This window comes from Pseudochaenichthys georgianus, chromosome 15 (genome assembly GCF_902827115.2).
Source record: "Pseudochaenichthys georgianus chromosome 15, fPseGeo1.2, whole genome shotgun sequence".
In the NCBI taxonomy this organism is placed as follows: domain Eukaryota; kingdom Metazoa; phylum Chordata; class Actinopteri; order Perciformes; family Channichthyidae; genus Pseudochaenichthys; species Pseudochaenichthys georgianus.
Window position 1 is genome coordinate 26,248,982 of NC_047517.1, and position 14,792 is coordinate 26,263,773.

General features: G+C 39.7%; 2 protein-coding genes across 8 annotated transcripts in view; both read left to right on the forward strand.

The window, feature by feature from the left end:
- The first annotated feature begins 1,063 nt into the window (after positions 1-1,063).
- On the forward strand, positions 1,064-10,263 carry anxa11a (annexin A11a). 3 transcript variants are annotated; one of them, XM_034100626.2, is made up of 15 exons: positions 1,064-1,171; positions 2,985-3,377; positions 3,831-3,892; positions 4,476-4,853; positions 4,979-5,066; positions 5,517-5,611; positions 5,919-6,032; positions 6,265-6,355; positions 6,884-6,963; positions 7,056-7,112; positions 7,246-7,339; positions 7,456-7,551; positions 8,871-8,929; positions 9,286-9,408; positions 9,534-10,263. In XM_034100626.2, the coding sequence occupies exons 2-15, from the start codon at positions 3,053-3,055 to the stop codon at positions 9,591-9,593; spliced, it is 1,722 nt and encodes a 573-aa protein (XP_033956517.1). In that variant the 5' UTR covers positions 1,064-1,171; positions 2,985-3,052; the 3' UTR covers positions 9,594-10,263. The 3 variants fall into 3 exon arrangements, with proteins under 3 accessions (XP_033956517.1, XP_033956519.1, XP_033956518.1); XM_034100628.2 differs by having other exon boundaries at positions 4,623-4,853; XM_034100627.1 differs by having other exon boundaries at positions 1,066-1,171; positions 3,051-3,377.
- A 3,394-nt stretch (positions 10,264-13,657) lies between these two features.
- Positions 13,658-14,792, forward strand: part of dlg5a (discs, large homolog 5a (Drosophila)) — a 40,382-nt gene continuing 39,247 nt past the window's right edge. For all 5 annotated transcript variants that reach the window (XM_034100490.1, XM_034100493.1, XM_034100494.1 and 2 more), the window contains exon 1: positions 13,658-14,393. In XM_034100490.1, coding sequence (XP_033956381.1) covers positions 14,090-14,393 — 304 coding nt within the window. In that variant the 5' untranslated portion in view covers positions 13,658-14,089. The remainder of the gene's footprint in view (positions 14,394-14,792) is intronic.

The window sequence follows — 14,792 nt, forward strand, 5'->3', positions numbered from 1 at the left end:
ATGTACATGTTGGTACTAATAACATTTGTTTGTCGGTGTTGGGAGGGGAGGGAATGATAGGTGTTTTGTTTATTTATGGTTAGAAGTGATACTACTATTTGGAGTGTCCCTGTGACTTGTGCTAATTTCGTAAAGGCTTAACATTAGGTAAACAGTGTTTCTCCCATAGCTCATTCAATTCCAAATTCTGTCAGAAAAGTTGATCAGCCGTCTGCAAAATGATGATCAATGTTTGGAACAAAATAAATAAATGGATCATTCGTGAGTAAGGCACATACTATTAGAAAATGCTAATAATAATTGAACACCAGGCCCCGGCCTCTTTATTGAGCGCCTCGCATACTCCAAGACATCCGCTTGGTGACAGTTTATACACTTTATTGGTAGAAGCCGAGGTGGTGTGGAGAAAACCTTTAGACTGGCTCCCTCTTGTGTCAAATGTATTTCACACACACAGACAGTACAGTTGTGTAATTCCTAACTGAAGTGTGTACAGCTTCCTTGTTTTCTTACTCAAGGGTTACTCAGTTTCCTTCTTATGATCAGTGACAGATAAATATATCCCTTCCTCATTAGTATTGATAGGTCATGATCACAGCTACGTCACAATAACCAGTCACAATGCATTTAATAAAATCATTAACACTTGTTTTATCTGCTTTTACTTTCTTTAAAGTGTTTACTATACTTGTGAATAAAAGGGCTGATACAAATTGAGTTTATTACAACTATGATTATTATTGGTTTAATTTACAGAGCCCCATCTGTAAATTAAACCAATATATCATGTATCCCTTTATATAATTTGATTGTTAATTATTCGTAAATGTGGATCAGTAGACCTAAAGACCATCATGTTAGTGGTTTGTTTATTTGACAACATAAATAAAATACCTATTGTGAACATATAGGTGAGGTCGGTTTGTCACATTTTCCATCATGCCATTGATGGCCAGGTATGTAGGCTATATGGTTAACACATATTTGTTATTGTCACATGGTGGTGACAGGACAGCTGTATGTGTCACTGCTGTAGTGTGACGGGCAGACATCTGGCTGGGTTCTTTAAATGGAAACTCTCAGTCCCACCCACAGCAGTCAAGTACAGACAGAACTGAAGCTGCTTAATAGAGACCTACGTCCTCCAGGAAGAGACTGCAAGCAGACTAAAGTAAGTGCTAAAATCCAACAACTATTCAGGCCGAGCTAGAATGGTAAATGATATATGCCTATTAGCTTACATTACAAGTTATGTGTGGATAAGTGGGAACTATTTTTGTAGTCGTTTTGTAGTCGTTGCTCTGCTGTTCTCGGCGCTGTCGTTAGCCTACCAATGCATAGTTACCAGTGCCTTTAACCATTTAAGGTTACAAAATCCTCGTCTTGCTTTTGCTCCAGTTTGCTGCTTTAATATCGACGGCTTATTTATGCTTAACCAGCTAGCTGGGTTAGCTTAGTTACAGCTCAGAGCACTGCGGATACAGCCACATTATGTAATACATTGATTGAAGATTAGTAGGCTACAGGCCTGAAGCCCGCGTTGTAAAAGCTAGCGTTCGGTTCAAAACGAAAGTTGTGTAGGCCTATGTGTTACACACAAGCCAGATTAATGTCTGTTTTCCATTGACTAATTATTCTATTGACTGTTTAGCATATTGTTAAACTATCTGTGCAGCGTTCTCACTACCCCAGTAAAGTCTTTAATGTTTCGCCGATCTTTTTTTAAAAAACTGAGTAAACTTGACACACCCTGCAATACAACACAATGGAACAAGATTAGCTAAAGATAACCGCACTGTTTTAACACTCATTTGGAAGGTATTATTGCCCCATATTGTGGAATTTGGTTATTTGTAACACATTTTACCCGAAAACTATACAATTCTTTACTCCCTAAGCAAATAACATTATGGCTGTTTCTGTAAAGCCACAGCTTCTCACAGTTTGAAGCGCTCCGCGCTGTAGTGGAAATGCGCCATAATGTGAGATGTTTTCACCTGAACAGCAAGGAAATGTGTTGTGTTAAACCTGAACCATCTGTTGTGACCAAATGTGTTTCACAAAGGCACTAGACTTAGGGCATAAGGATGAATGGGTTAAAAACAACACTCAAGCTGTCTCTATATTGACATATTTTTCCTAATACGTTATTTATTTACTGAACCTGAACAGCTTGTATCTTATTGAATTGGACATCTGTATTTCATAAGGTAGGTTCCCTGCTCTGTGTGCCTATTCAAACACAGCCATGTCTGTTTCTGTGTCCATAAAATGCAAAGCAGAGAAACTGTCCCATTAAGTCCTGTGAAGTCAGTCTTATCATGGAACAAGTATAAGCATACTGGAGCAAGGGCATTTCATGTTAGGCTAAAACCAAAAAGAAAGTTTCCTCACCAACCCACCACTAAACTAATAATGTCTCTGACCCAATGGCCCTGGAACCAACGGTTTGCAAATATTTGGATTGCAGTGACACTTCAGAACGTTGCTACATTAAAAAAAAGAGTGGGGAGTGCAGACATGTTTTTAATCAAGAAACATGTAGAACAGACTAGTATTGTCCTTCTAAAATTAATTTAAGCCGGCTCTATATTTTTTAAATCGTATTATAGAATTGCCCCAGCTCTGGACAATTCAGATTGTTTCCGTCTTGTTAAAGAATACATTTAAGGAGGGTTTGGTTTAGAGCTGGGTGAATTTTTAAACTCTCTTTCTGCTATGTCATTGTACTAAGGGTGTCATTTTTGGTAAACCGTACTAAACACACATGACAGTGTACTGAGTCACGGCTAAGGTTAACAGAATGAATTGACCTTGTCATGAAGTCAGCATTGTTTGACTTGGACATCTAAGGCAAGACACTTTGGAAGTCCTAAAAGGAGCAACTCACAGATGCTGAATTTCTAAAGAGAAACTACCAACTAAAAAGGAAATCTTCCCACACATTAACAGCATTGTTCTCTTTCTTTCTGTCCTACCAACAGATAAAAACACATTATTTGGTCATCTTTGGCAGCCCTTTGATTGACAGTCCACTTTTATTCCTAAAGCCATGAGCTACCCTGGATACCCCCCTCAGGCCGGCGGTTACCCACCACAGCCTGGGGCTTACCCTTCACAACCTGGTGCTTACCCACCTCAGCCTGGAGCTTACCCACCCCAAGCTGGAGGCTACCCACCACAGGCTGGTGGTTACCCTCCTCAACAGCCTGGTGGTTACCCTCCTCAACAACCTGGTGGTTACCCTCCTCAACAACCTGGTGGTTACCCTCCTCAGCAGCCAGGTGGCTATCCTCCTCAGCAGCCTGGTGGCTACCCTCCGCAGGCTGGAGGCTACCCACCACAAGCTGGAGGCTACCCACAGGCCCCCCCTCAAGGTAAGCTATTGTGCTGTTTATGATAACGTGAGATTTCAAAATGTGGGAAATATGTTAGCCAAAGCTGCCTACTTTCTCATCTAGCAGATAATCACTATAGAGGATTTATATATACTTGCAGAAGAGCAACAATTAGTAAAACAGAGTGTTAAGGTATTTTGTAGCCTATCATAGAAAGGGGCAGTCAGTAATCTCGTGTTTTTAGGCCACAGGCATCATGAGACCTATAGTTAAAAGAGTGGAATTTGTTTTTCACCAAAAACAAACAAATGTCTTCTGTTGCTAGGTGAAGCAATTCCCACAGTCAGTCCCTCACATAGTACTCCCATTCTCTGTCTCGCTCCTTTTCACCTACATGTTAACTAGTTGGGTCACGGGAAAAAGGAAGTTCCACTAAACTTCCTAAAGTTCCTAAACTCTTCTGAACAGCTCTGTCTTTGTTGTGTGCTGCAGGCAGCTGGGGCGGGGGCCCTGCTGGTGGATACCCCTCCATTGGTCTTGGCAACTTATCCATGGTGAGTTTAGCCTTAAAAAAACCTTCTTCCAATTTTCTTATGAAATATGTGTATGATGTAACATCATCAGATTATTGCGTTGAATATTCCAGTTATAATTAGTTACACAGCCATTCATGGAATATCACAGACTTTCACTTTGTGGTAAGACCTTTCCAAAACATTGTCTTCTTTAAACCCTCAGCATCGCCATTTTCTCTGTCGGCTTCTCTTTCCGCATGAGAAAAACTGTCATTTACTTAATTCATTTTAAACCTATCAATCTAATCCAATTTGCATTCCTTTTCTTTTCTGAGTCATTGTCTTGTTTATAATTATATGTTAACATGCATTTTCACCCTATTATATGACATGGCCACACTTTTTTTGGATACTTTTATAACTTGAAGTTTCAAACATGAGGACATTGTCCACAGTTTTTCCTCTGAAGTAAGAGGCGTTATTATTCGATCAATTACATAAATATAATAAATGCATCTAAATCTAATCTAAAAAAGGTGTGACCGGCTATCTCTGCTTTGCATTAATGAATCTTCAAACGTCTGTACACATTTTATGGGATGCCAATCTTTCTAAATCACAGGCCCACCAGACCCCTATAGGCATGGGGGGTTTTACTCCAAACCCATCCATGTACGCCCAAGCCCCCGGGGGGTACCCACCTGCTGCTCAGCCCAGCGGGTACGGTGCCCCCGCCCCTAACCAACAGTCATATGGCCTGTACCCACAGCCAGGAGGAGGCATGCAACACCCCCAAAGCCAAGGGATGGGCTACCCTGGTCAACCTGGCCAGCCAATGCCTGGTTACCCTGGTGCACCCCAACCCAACCAACCCATGCCAGGGTATGGAGGAGCACCAGCACCTTCACCAGGTTACCCAAAGGCCCCTTCACCAAATCCATCCATGCCAGCTTACGGAGGAGGAGGAGGAGGAGTCATGCCAATAGCTCCACCTATCAAGGTAAGAAACACTGAAAGTAAAAAAGTAAACATCTATCTTTGTATAGATCTCTGTAACTCAATGTTATGCCAAAATCATTTTTTCATTTTTTTGTTAAATAACATGTCATTGTGTTGTTACATCAGAGAGGATTCAGGGGAACAATCAAGGATTTCCCTGGAGCTGACCCACTCCGAGACTCAGAGGTGCTGAGGAAGGCCATGAAGGGCTTTGGTGAGTGATATGGACAGAGCTTAATAATATCCTCCAGGTTCTGGAAGTTGTCCATTTGGGAAGTGGTGTCTATGTTTAACTTTGTGCTGACGTATTTAATTATTTTGAAAACTGACCAGTAGGAAACTATATATTCACATCTATCACAATTGTAATCACAGTTTTTCTTTTTCTTACATAAACACAATTAAACACTTTCTGCCTTAATGCACATTTCTGTGATAGGACAAAGATACTATAGAAACAGTGTGACAGATTTTAAAATGAATTTGGTTAATAAAGTTGTCAAAGCATTCCATTGACTGTTGGCTTACAAAGAGTTTCATGAGGTGAGGACAGCCTATATTTCCATTCCCATTGCTTTGGGTATTTATAAAATGTTTGAAATTGGACATTTAGATATGTTTCTTTGTCTGTTTCTGATTTGAAACTGCGGTCCCATCTACCCAGGTACTGATGAGCAAGCCATCATCGAATTACTGGGGAGTCGCTCCAACAGGCAGCGTGTGCCTTTGCTCCGATCCTACAAAACTGCCTATGGCAAGGTAACGCTCGTGTTTATGCCGAATGATACGTCTATATGTTGCTAATGTGATGCCATTTTTCTTCAAGAGTTTATTTACTTTGGAAAAAACCCAGTTGTATTCAATACATGATGTTATGTGGCTCAGTGTGGATTTCCTAGCAGAGTGTGGTGGTGACGAAGAGACAACAGGTGCTGGGACTGCCAGCAAAACGGACAGACGATTGAATGTCCTCAGAGCTGTATATATAGCTCATAGCTTCTTGCTGTTTTTCACAACAGCAGTTAATGATGGTTTTGAGTTATACTTACCAAGTTTCCATTTTCAGGATCTGGTCAAGGACCTGAATTCAGAGCTGTCTGGAGACTTTCGGAAGCTGGTCATGATCACGCTGAAGACCCCCGCTGAGTTGGATGCTTCTGAGCTCCACAGTGCCATCAAGGTACATTCTTAGGAACAAAACTCATTTCTCAGCAACTTCTTATCGTCAACGTGAAATGATTTATATTTCTTGTTATTATGTCATTTGCATTGTAGAGCCTTTTTTAAAAGTATGTATATATGTTACATTCTTATACAGTAAAGTAAATACATCTATTAGTAGTAGTTTTATGTAAGGATTTCAACAAAAAGGGCCAAGATGAGGTTTTTAGGTTGTTATTGTTTCCTAACAGGGAGCTGGAACCGATGAAGCCTGTCTGATAGAGATCTTGTCTTCTCGCTCCAACGCTGAAATTAAGGAGATAAACCGCATTTACAAACAAGGTAAGATGCCTCGGGCTGTTGTGATCTCCTTTGTCCCACAGTTCCACAACACTGTTTTGGAAATGTTATTCCCTTAGTAGATAATCTCTGTCCATCTTAATGTGGGTACTAACACAACATTTGTAAACTGTAAATGTTAAGCAAATAATCTGTCTCACCTAAAGTCAATAAGGACTAGTTTCTATAGTCTTTTATGAATTCTTCAGTTTTATGATTTTATGTATTTGTTTCATCGGTGTTGTTTGCTGTTATGCTAATGTAATGTAATGTAATGTAATGGTCATTCTATCTTCAGTGTTTGCCTGACAAGCTGCCAGCTCTCGTTTTAAATTCATCTTAATTCTTTATTAATCCAGTGTTATAATGGCTGTTTCATATTTGAAGCTATAAAAAATAGCTATTTCAGAAAGTTCAGTCAACAAATATAACATTAATGATCAGCCTTCAAAGGTTACTAACTTGAACTTATTTGTTTTGAACATGTTTTTGTTTGTTAAATTGTGCCATTTCTTTTTGCTGCCATTTCAGAACACAAGAAGACTCTGGAGGATTCCATCAGTGGGGATACTTCCGGACACTTCCGCAGGCTCCTGATCTCCCTTGCTCAGGTATGGATATTATATATATGATTATATATAGATTACTATTATAAATATAAATAACCCATTTGCTTATTACTATGCTTTCCTGAATGTTGCAGGGTAATCGTGACGAACGTGAGCAGGTGGACATCTCTCTGGCTAAACAAGATGCTCAGGTATGATCCACTTCACTCATTCATATTTTAAGTTTGGTGATTTATCTTCGCCTTGGTCGGTCTCATATTACTTTTACCTTGACAAATTGATTGCTGCGACATATTGATCTGTACACATAATTCCTCCTTCTAGTCTCTGTATGCTGCTGGAGAAAACAAGCTGGGAACAGATGAGTCCAAGTTTAATGCCATTTTGTGTGCAAGGAGCAAACCTCATCTCAGAGCAGGTATTCTCTATGGAGACATGTTAATAAGCATCATCTAAATGAGTAACAGGCCACAAATGCAACTGTAGTGCCTTGTAGCAGTTTTACTGATTGTGTGTGTGTGTGTGTGTGTGTAGTGTTTATGGAGTACCAGAAGATGTGTGGCAGAGACATAGAGAAGAGCATCGAAAGGGAGATGTCCGGAGACCTTGAGAGTGGCATGTTGGCAGTGGGTAAGGATACACACACACACACACACACACACACACACACACACACACACACACACACACACACACACACACACACACACACACACACACACACACACACACACACACACACACACACACACACACACACACACACACACACACACACACACCTTTTCAAGCCTTAGATGGGTTACACCCAGGTAACGTGAGAGTCACAATCTGTGCTGCATAATTAGGTAATGATGAGTGTCCACAGTACATGTTTGACGTACAATTAAAACGTTTCCATTGTCATTGTATTACCTGTTGTTGTTGTTCAGTTATGTTAATCCATCTTTGAATAAGGTGTTCTGGCAAATGGATAATCTCCTTTTTCCCCTTATGTTGCCAACAATTATCAGATATATGGTACAGTAATCTGTTTTTAGATGTGTTTGATGTGAATCTTTCCTATCGTGTGCAATTCCATCTGTCCATACGTTTTCATTTTGAAGTGGTTTGACGTGCAGTGTGGAATGTTTGTCATTGGTTTTGATGCTGTGTTTTGTTTCAGTCCTCTGGACAATGTTTTCATTTCTTATTTGCATTTCTTTCAAAATAAAATGTGCCTTTTTTATAGCTACATTACTCATTTGGCTTTTTGAAGGCATACAAATCCCATCTAGAAACAAACTGAAAAAAGCAACTCTGCCCTAACATCAACAATTGTTGTAGCTAATATTAAGCAGACATAGGGCAACATTATGACCCCTATGTTTACCATATTTCCTTCCACCTGATGAATCATGTATTCACTCTCCTTTTTAGCTCTGTTTTAGTCCCTACCAAAAGAGAAATACCTTGACATTTGAATGCTAGATATTTCAGTTGCTTACATTTCCTGTTTGCCATTCAGTGTTGGACAGGTAGTGTGTAAACAGCTGCTGCCTGCTGCTAGCAGTGGGGCAGTGTGTTAATGAGAATGTGTAGACTCAACCAGTAGGTTCATGTGCCTCAAACAGGCTTAAAAGCTCAGTAGATAATCTTCTATAGGTTCGTCCTTGTGAGTGACACACCCTTAAGGGAGTTACAATATATGACATTTTCACGAACGCTGCTTTAAATGTTGCCCTCCGGTTATATTTTCATGGTGTGTGAGCATACGTTTTATTTCTCATAGTTCCCTTTTCAACACATACATATTTCTGTTTTCATGCTTACCTTGCTGTGATTGTAAGAAGTTGCTCTTTCATAATGTTAATAATAATGAAGGGATTATTATTAAAAAGGAAGGACACAGAGTATGAATTAATGTGAACGCTGCTTGTGTTGATAATAAATAACTATTTGTGTTTCAGTGAAGTGTATTAAGCACACACCTGCCTACTTCGCTGAGAGACTTTACAAGGCCATGAAGGTGATTATCCCTTTTTTGCTAGATAGTATTTTTTATCTAAAAAGTATTTTTTTAATAAATATAATTAGATTAGTGTAGCATTATATTTAATTTACCTCGCTCTCATTGTGTGTGTGTGTGTGTGTGTGTGTGTGTGTGTGTGTGTGTGTGTGTGTGTGTGTGTGTGTGTGTGTGTGTGTGTGTGTGTGTGTGTGTGTGTGTGTGTGTGTGTGTGTGTGTGTGTGTGTGTGTGTGTGTGTGTGTGTGTGTGTGTGTGTGTGTGTGTGTGTGTGTGTGTGTGTGTGTGTGTGTGTGTGTGTGTGTGTGTGTGTGTGTGTGTGTGTGTGTGTGTGTGTGTGTGTGTGTGTGTGTTTCAGGGAGCTGGGACCAAAGACACAACCCTGATCCGGATCATGGTCACCCGTTCTGAGGTTGACATGCTGGATATCCGTCAGGAGTATGTGAAAAACTACGGCAAGTCGCTGTACACGCACATCTCTGTAAGTATCTTCATCATTATATATTCCGTTTAATACTTATAGCCACATGGTTGATTTTAGAAGCAACATGTGTTTTTTGGGACAAATATCTAAATGATTTACTGACAAATGTGTTTTATTGACAGGGAGACACATCAGGAGACTACAAGAAGCTCCTACTGAAGTTCTGCGGGGGCAGTGACTGAAAAGGAAACAGTGACTACTACCTTATAGAAATGCTCTATAAATATCAGTTTCCTGCCTTATCTATATGCACATGCCGCAAACCTGCATGCCATGCCAGTACTCTCAATGCAATGTTTACCTTTTTTCAAGAGCCACATATATATATTGCTACATATTGTTTTTTTCTATATACAGTATGCCAAAAAGGTCTTTATATTTTTTCACTTGTGATATCTTTGCTGGATATTTGTGTTGAATATGCATGGCCATACGATAGAATTGAAAGAGATTAGATTACATTTTTTTCAGAGCTATATATTTTTAAGATATTTTATATCAATTTGCCAATATGATCAGATAACTAAATCTGACACGTTTATCAGCTAATTGTCAGGTCCAGCAATGCTGAATTAGGTAGCAGACATAGAATATATTGCAGCTCAGTGCCAAAGTTGTCCGTCAATGTTTGCAATTATTTTGTCCCTTCTATATTTGTTATTTTCTTTGTTAATCACAATTGGCTTTATATGCAATTATGTCATGTGTATGGTTTATCTTTTTTTAAGCATGTACAACTTAAGCTTTGCATTTCATCAGTTGTTGGTGATTTTATGTTCATGAGTAATAAGAAAATAAATGTTGAGAACCTGCGCCGAAAGGGTTTGAGGTTCATCCATCACATGAACTTCATGCAAATGTTTTTATTTAAAAATACAACAAACAACATGGACAGTCCTATATTTATCCTCTGGTTCACAAGCAAACAAATCCTTAAGTGGAATACAAACAGTTTTTATCAGTTGACTTATTAACCAATAGTAATATCCTGTGTAAATCCGTTTTTTAATGCACTGACATTGTTAGCACTTGGTAATAGACTCGGTTTACCACTAGAGGGCAGTAATGTCCTAATCCAACCCCAACAGCTACACCAAAAGTGGGAATTTCTTTTAAGATTTTTTGGGCCAAATTAGCGTTTATTTAAGATGGCAGTATTGAAAGGGGGAGACAGAGGGGATGGCATGCGTACATGGTTCCAGGCCGGATTCGAACCTGGGTCCTGCGCATGGGAACTGAGTCCCATGTGGGCCAGCTCTACCATGGTGAGCTATATGGCGGCCCCAAAAGTGGGAATTTCAACAAGAAAACCTATTAAATGTGCTCAGTGTGAAGAATATTGATCATAATAGGATGGCATCAGTTCAATAAGCATGCTCACAATTTAGTTTGAATTAGTACAGGCAACATAATACACTGTCTTCATTCTCCAACACTTAAATACAGTGCATTTTACACAATCAATACACATCCATCATTTCTCTTTCCTCGAGGGGTGTGAGGTCAGTATATATATGGCTGCACATGGAGCTCTCCCTGGCTTATTACGTGCTGTTGGCTTCACTTAAAAATGCTGTTGACCACTTGACTGCAGAGATGTGGCTCTGCGCTCGGTGTGGTGTGTAAAGTCAACTGCACTACGATCAATAACTCTGTGGAGTGAGGAGGGGGAGGCCCGTCCTATTGATGGCCTCCATAAAGCTGCCATGGCAATATTAAACAAGTCTAGCTTTTCTACAGCCATGCTGGAAGACCCATCTTTGATCTCATCATGTTCAAATTGACCAGAAATGACTGGAAAGGCTGGAGGGCTTTAGATAGATGTTTAGATTACAATAACTTGAATTTTAATGAAGATTAGACGCAATTAAATTGGTTTTGAGAAGATAATTTAGCCATCATTCTAATAGTCTTCTAAGGCTATTTAAAGTGCCTCTGCAGGGCTTGTCTCTGCCCACACTGTAGTTCTGATATCATTATGATCAGAATCCTCCCATCTGATCCAGCCATGCTGAAGGCTGTGTAATTCTCTGTTAATTAGAAACCATGAATTGCTTAATTGCATGTCTGTTATTACTGATCTAATCATCAGGGAATCCTCACAGGGCCTCGAGGTGTGATGTATCAAGGGGAAATTATGTTTTTCCATTTTAAAATGTCTTTAAAATTATATATTTATATCCTTTGTTTAGCAAGGTAAGTCTTTGAGAAACAAATATATTTTGTAAGTATGATGATAACCAAAAAAACCTTATTCTTTTTTTAACATGTTGCCTCCTTTTTGAGGTTCTGCACAGTTCATTCAACACTGCACAGTTCATTCAACACTCATTCACTTAGAGTAACTATTGTTGAGAATGTATGATCTAAAAGCAGTAAATAAATGCATGTAAAAAGGAGTGGCTATAAAGTTGTTCAGTAAAATGCTTTCGCTTCTGTCAGCACTGACAGCTCCCTGTAGAATAACTCTATTCAGATATTGATTAAAAATAACTGCATTATGTTCAGTTTGAGAAAAAATGTCACCAGGATAAATTATGTGTTTGCTGAATAAAAGATAAAGCTATTATCTGCTCTGATACGGGCTGTCTGATAAACAAATCTGTTTTATAATATTTCACTAAACAATCAGACAGCTAGAAACACCAGCCCTGTTGTCTAAATAATAAACTCATTTATACCCCCAAGATAAAAGGCTGTTTTCTTTTTCAAATGTGAGTAGAATACTGACACAAACGTCCAATCTGTGTCAGCAGTGGCGGCCTGATTTCCTTTGATATGAATAATTTGCAATTAATTTTTCATCTAAAGGGATAGCACATGGTTGCACAAGCTATGGAGCCAGCATGGCAGAGATGGTGAAAAAGGGGGGGGGGAGTCGTAGATGTCACAATGAGATTCAGTGCATGCATGAATAAGGTCATGGTTTGAGAGGTATGCCTGCAGACGCCTGCCTCTGTGCCAACAATCTTTATTCAGCTGCAGACTGGAAGCAGAGTGCATCCATCACCATCATATTGTCCTTTACAAATCCTGCTCAAATACAAATCACATGATGCTTATGGCTCACTGCCCCCTTTTATTTTATCCAACACGATACAGTAAGCATTGAAATTGGTTGCAAGCTTTGGATATAGAAACGTGGAGTGTTAGCCTGTGTCTACATTGGCATTATTATGCAAGGACTAAATGATATCCTTATATATATGTTGTTAATATAAAAAATCTTAATGTGGTCAATAAGGGTTTTACTGATTCAAGGTATATGGAATATACACAAAGATAACCAATGGAGGAAGAAGCATTTAGATAATGATACTCAAGTAAAGAAGGTAGCACTACAGTGAAACACATGAATGCCCCTTTATACAGCTCTGAAAAGAGACCACTACAACTGTGTCTTAAATCTCAATCTCTGCACATATGGCAGCCATTCCGTTACAGTGTCTGTTGAATTCCAACACAGATAAATGTTGTCAGTAGTTTATAGAAATGTTACTCAAACACATACCTTTAAATAGTAAAACCAGAGAGATTGATATGCTGCAGTGGTTTCTTAATTTGTTATATATAATTCTGAATTGAAAATGTATATTAAATATGTTAATAGGCCTACTTATAATGCAGACATAAATATGTGCCTGTATGTACAGTAGTATGTTATTGGATAATGTTACCGTTGCAGTAGTCTGTAAATATAATTGTACTGTTTTAATGTTCATACACTGTTTATTACATGTAATCATTATTGTATTAAGCTGAATGTACGTTGTGTATGAAATTCTAAATATGTGAAGTATAAATTAGAAAAACGAATCATAATTTTACCGTCACAATCTAGTGAAGGTCAAATTATATTTACTGTAATAAGTGGCAGAAAATGGAAATGCTAAAGTGAAGTACATGTTGGCCTATCTCAAAAGTGGATTTAGTGCTCACGTAAATGTTACATTCCACCACTGCAGATACCAGAAACATTTTTCCGTTTTGTAAAAATAAAAGGTGGCTTTACTCTGAGGATGACTTTCCCAACCTGCACCACTACGTCGATATATAAAATATATCTCCATATTTTCATGCAAATTCTCTCCATTCTCATTTTTCTGCCTGGGATTTACGACGTACTACGGTTTGATGTTTACGCCCATTGAAGAAATAGGTGTGTTTTTTGAGAAAGCCCCGCCCTATTTCTCCTTATATGGTCACTGAACGGCACGTTGATTGACAGCGGGCAGCAGCTGCTGAGTTGCTCAGACATGGCGGAGGATACAGTGTAACTGAGGCTCATCGGCGGAGTTAGGTGAGTTTTCCCAGCAGTCGAGTCGTCCAAGGGCGCCTTAAATGATACATAAGAAGGGGAAAATGTGTTCGGCTAAAGCGTGCTTTGCGAGGAAGCAAAAAAGGACCTGAACAGCCACACACGAGTAAGATGGAAAAATGTATCGCTGTTTAGTGCAGTCAACAGCCTTGGGCAACAAATATGGCTTCTTGTGCCTTTTTCAATATGCTATAAAAATTGATCTCCCGTGCAACCTAATGCCGTGGTGGCTCCGGCTAACTTCTGCAAGCCGCGATAAGTTAAGTTCATTAGTCACTCGGTACTTTTGATCGGTAAGGACATAACATCCACTTGGCTGTCTGGGTTAGCTGGGAAGCTACGGAACTACAGCGGATAGCCATGGAGTCAAAGCACAAAGAGTTGCTAGACCAGTGCCACCAGAACTTATTGGAGTCCATAACAGATGCGGACCGAGTGATCGAGCTGCTGATAGTTTCTGGAACCTTGAGCCAGCTCGATAGGTTCGAACTGGACCAGAATTGTTCGTCAAGCGCCGAGAAAGTTGACCACCTTTTGAAGATGCTGATGAACAAGGAGAGCGACCATTTCCTCGACCTGTGTGTGGCCCTGGAGAAGGCATACCCTGACCTGTATGCTGCCCTGTTCAGCAACAACGGAGGGGGACCTGTGGACCACTCCACGGGTAAGAGCTGAAACACGAACTACACACACAGGCTTTTAATATAGCCCTAAAACCAGCGTACACAGCCCCTTCCCGTGAGTAGCCTACAATATGGGTGGTCTGGCGCAAGTAGACCGTGTGTGGATAACTGCACAACAGCAAGGCTTACAGCTTGATTTATTATTAACCACAGTTTGTATACAATGCTAATAAAGCTTCATTTGCCGTTTGCAAGAGAAAGCAACAGTGTTCCCCAACCACACGGTCCCTGAATGCAACACTATTCTCTGTTTAATGCACACAACACTATGCACTAGCCTGTGTCTTTAAATATTCAGCAGGACCTGCAGATCTAACACACAGCTTGTGGTTCATAGAGCCAAGGACTACCCTGTCATTATTCTCAGCCATGCTCTCTCC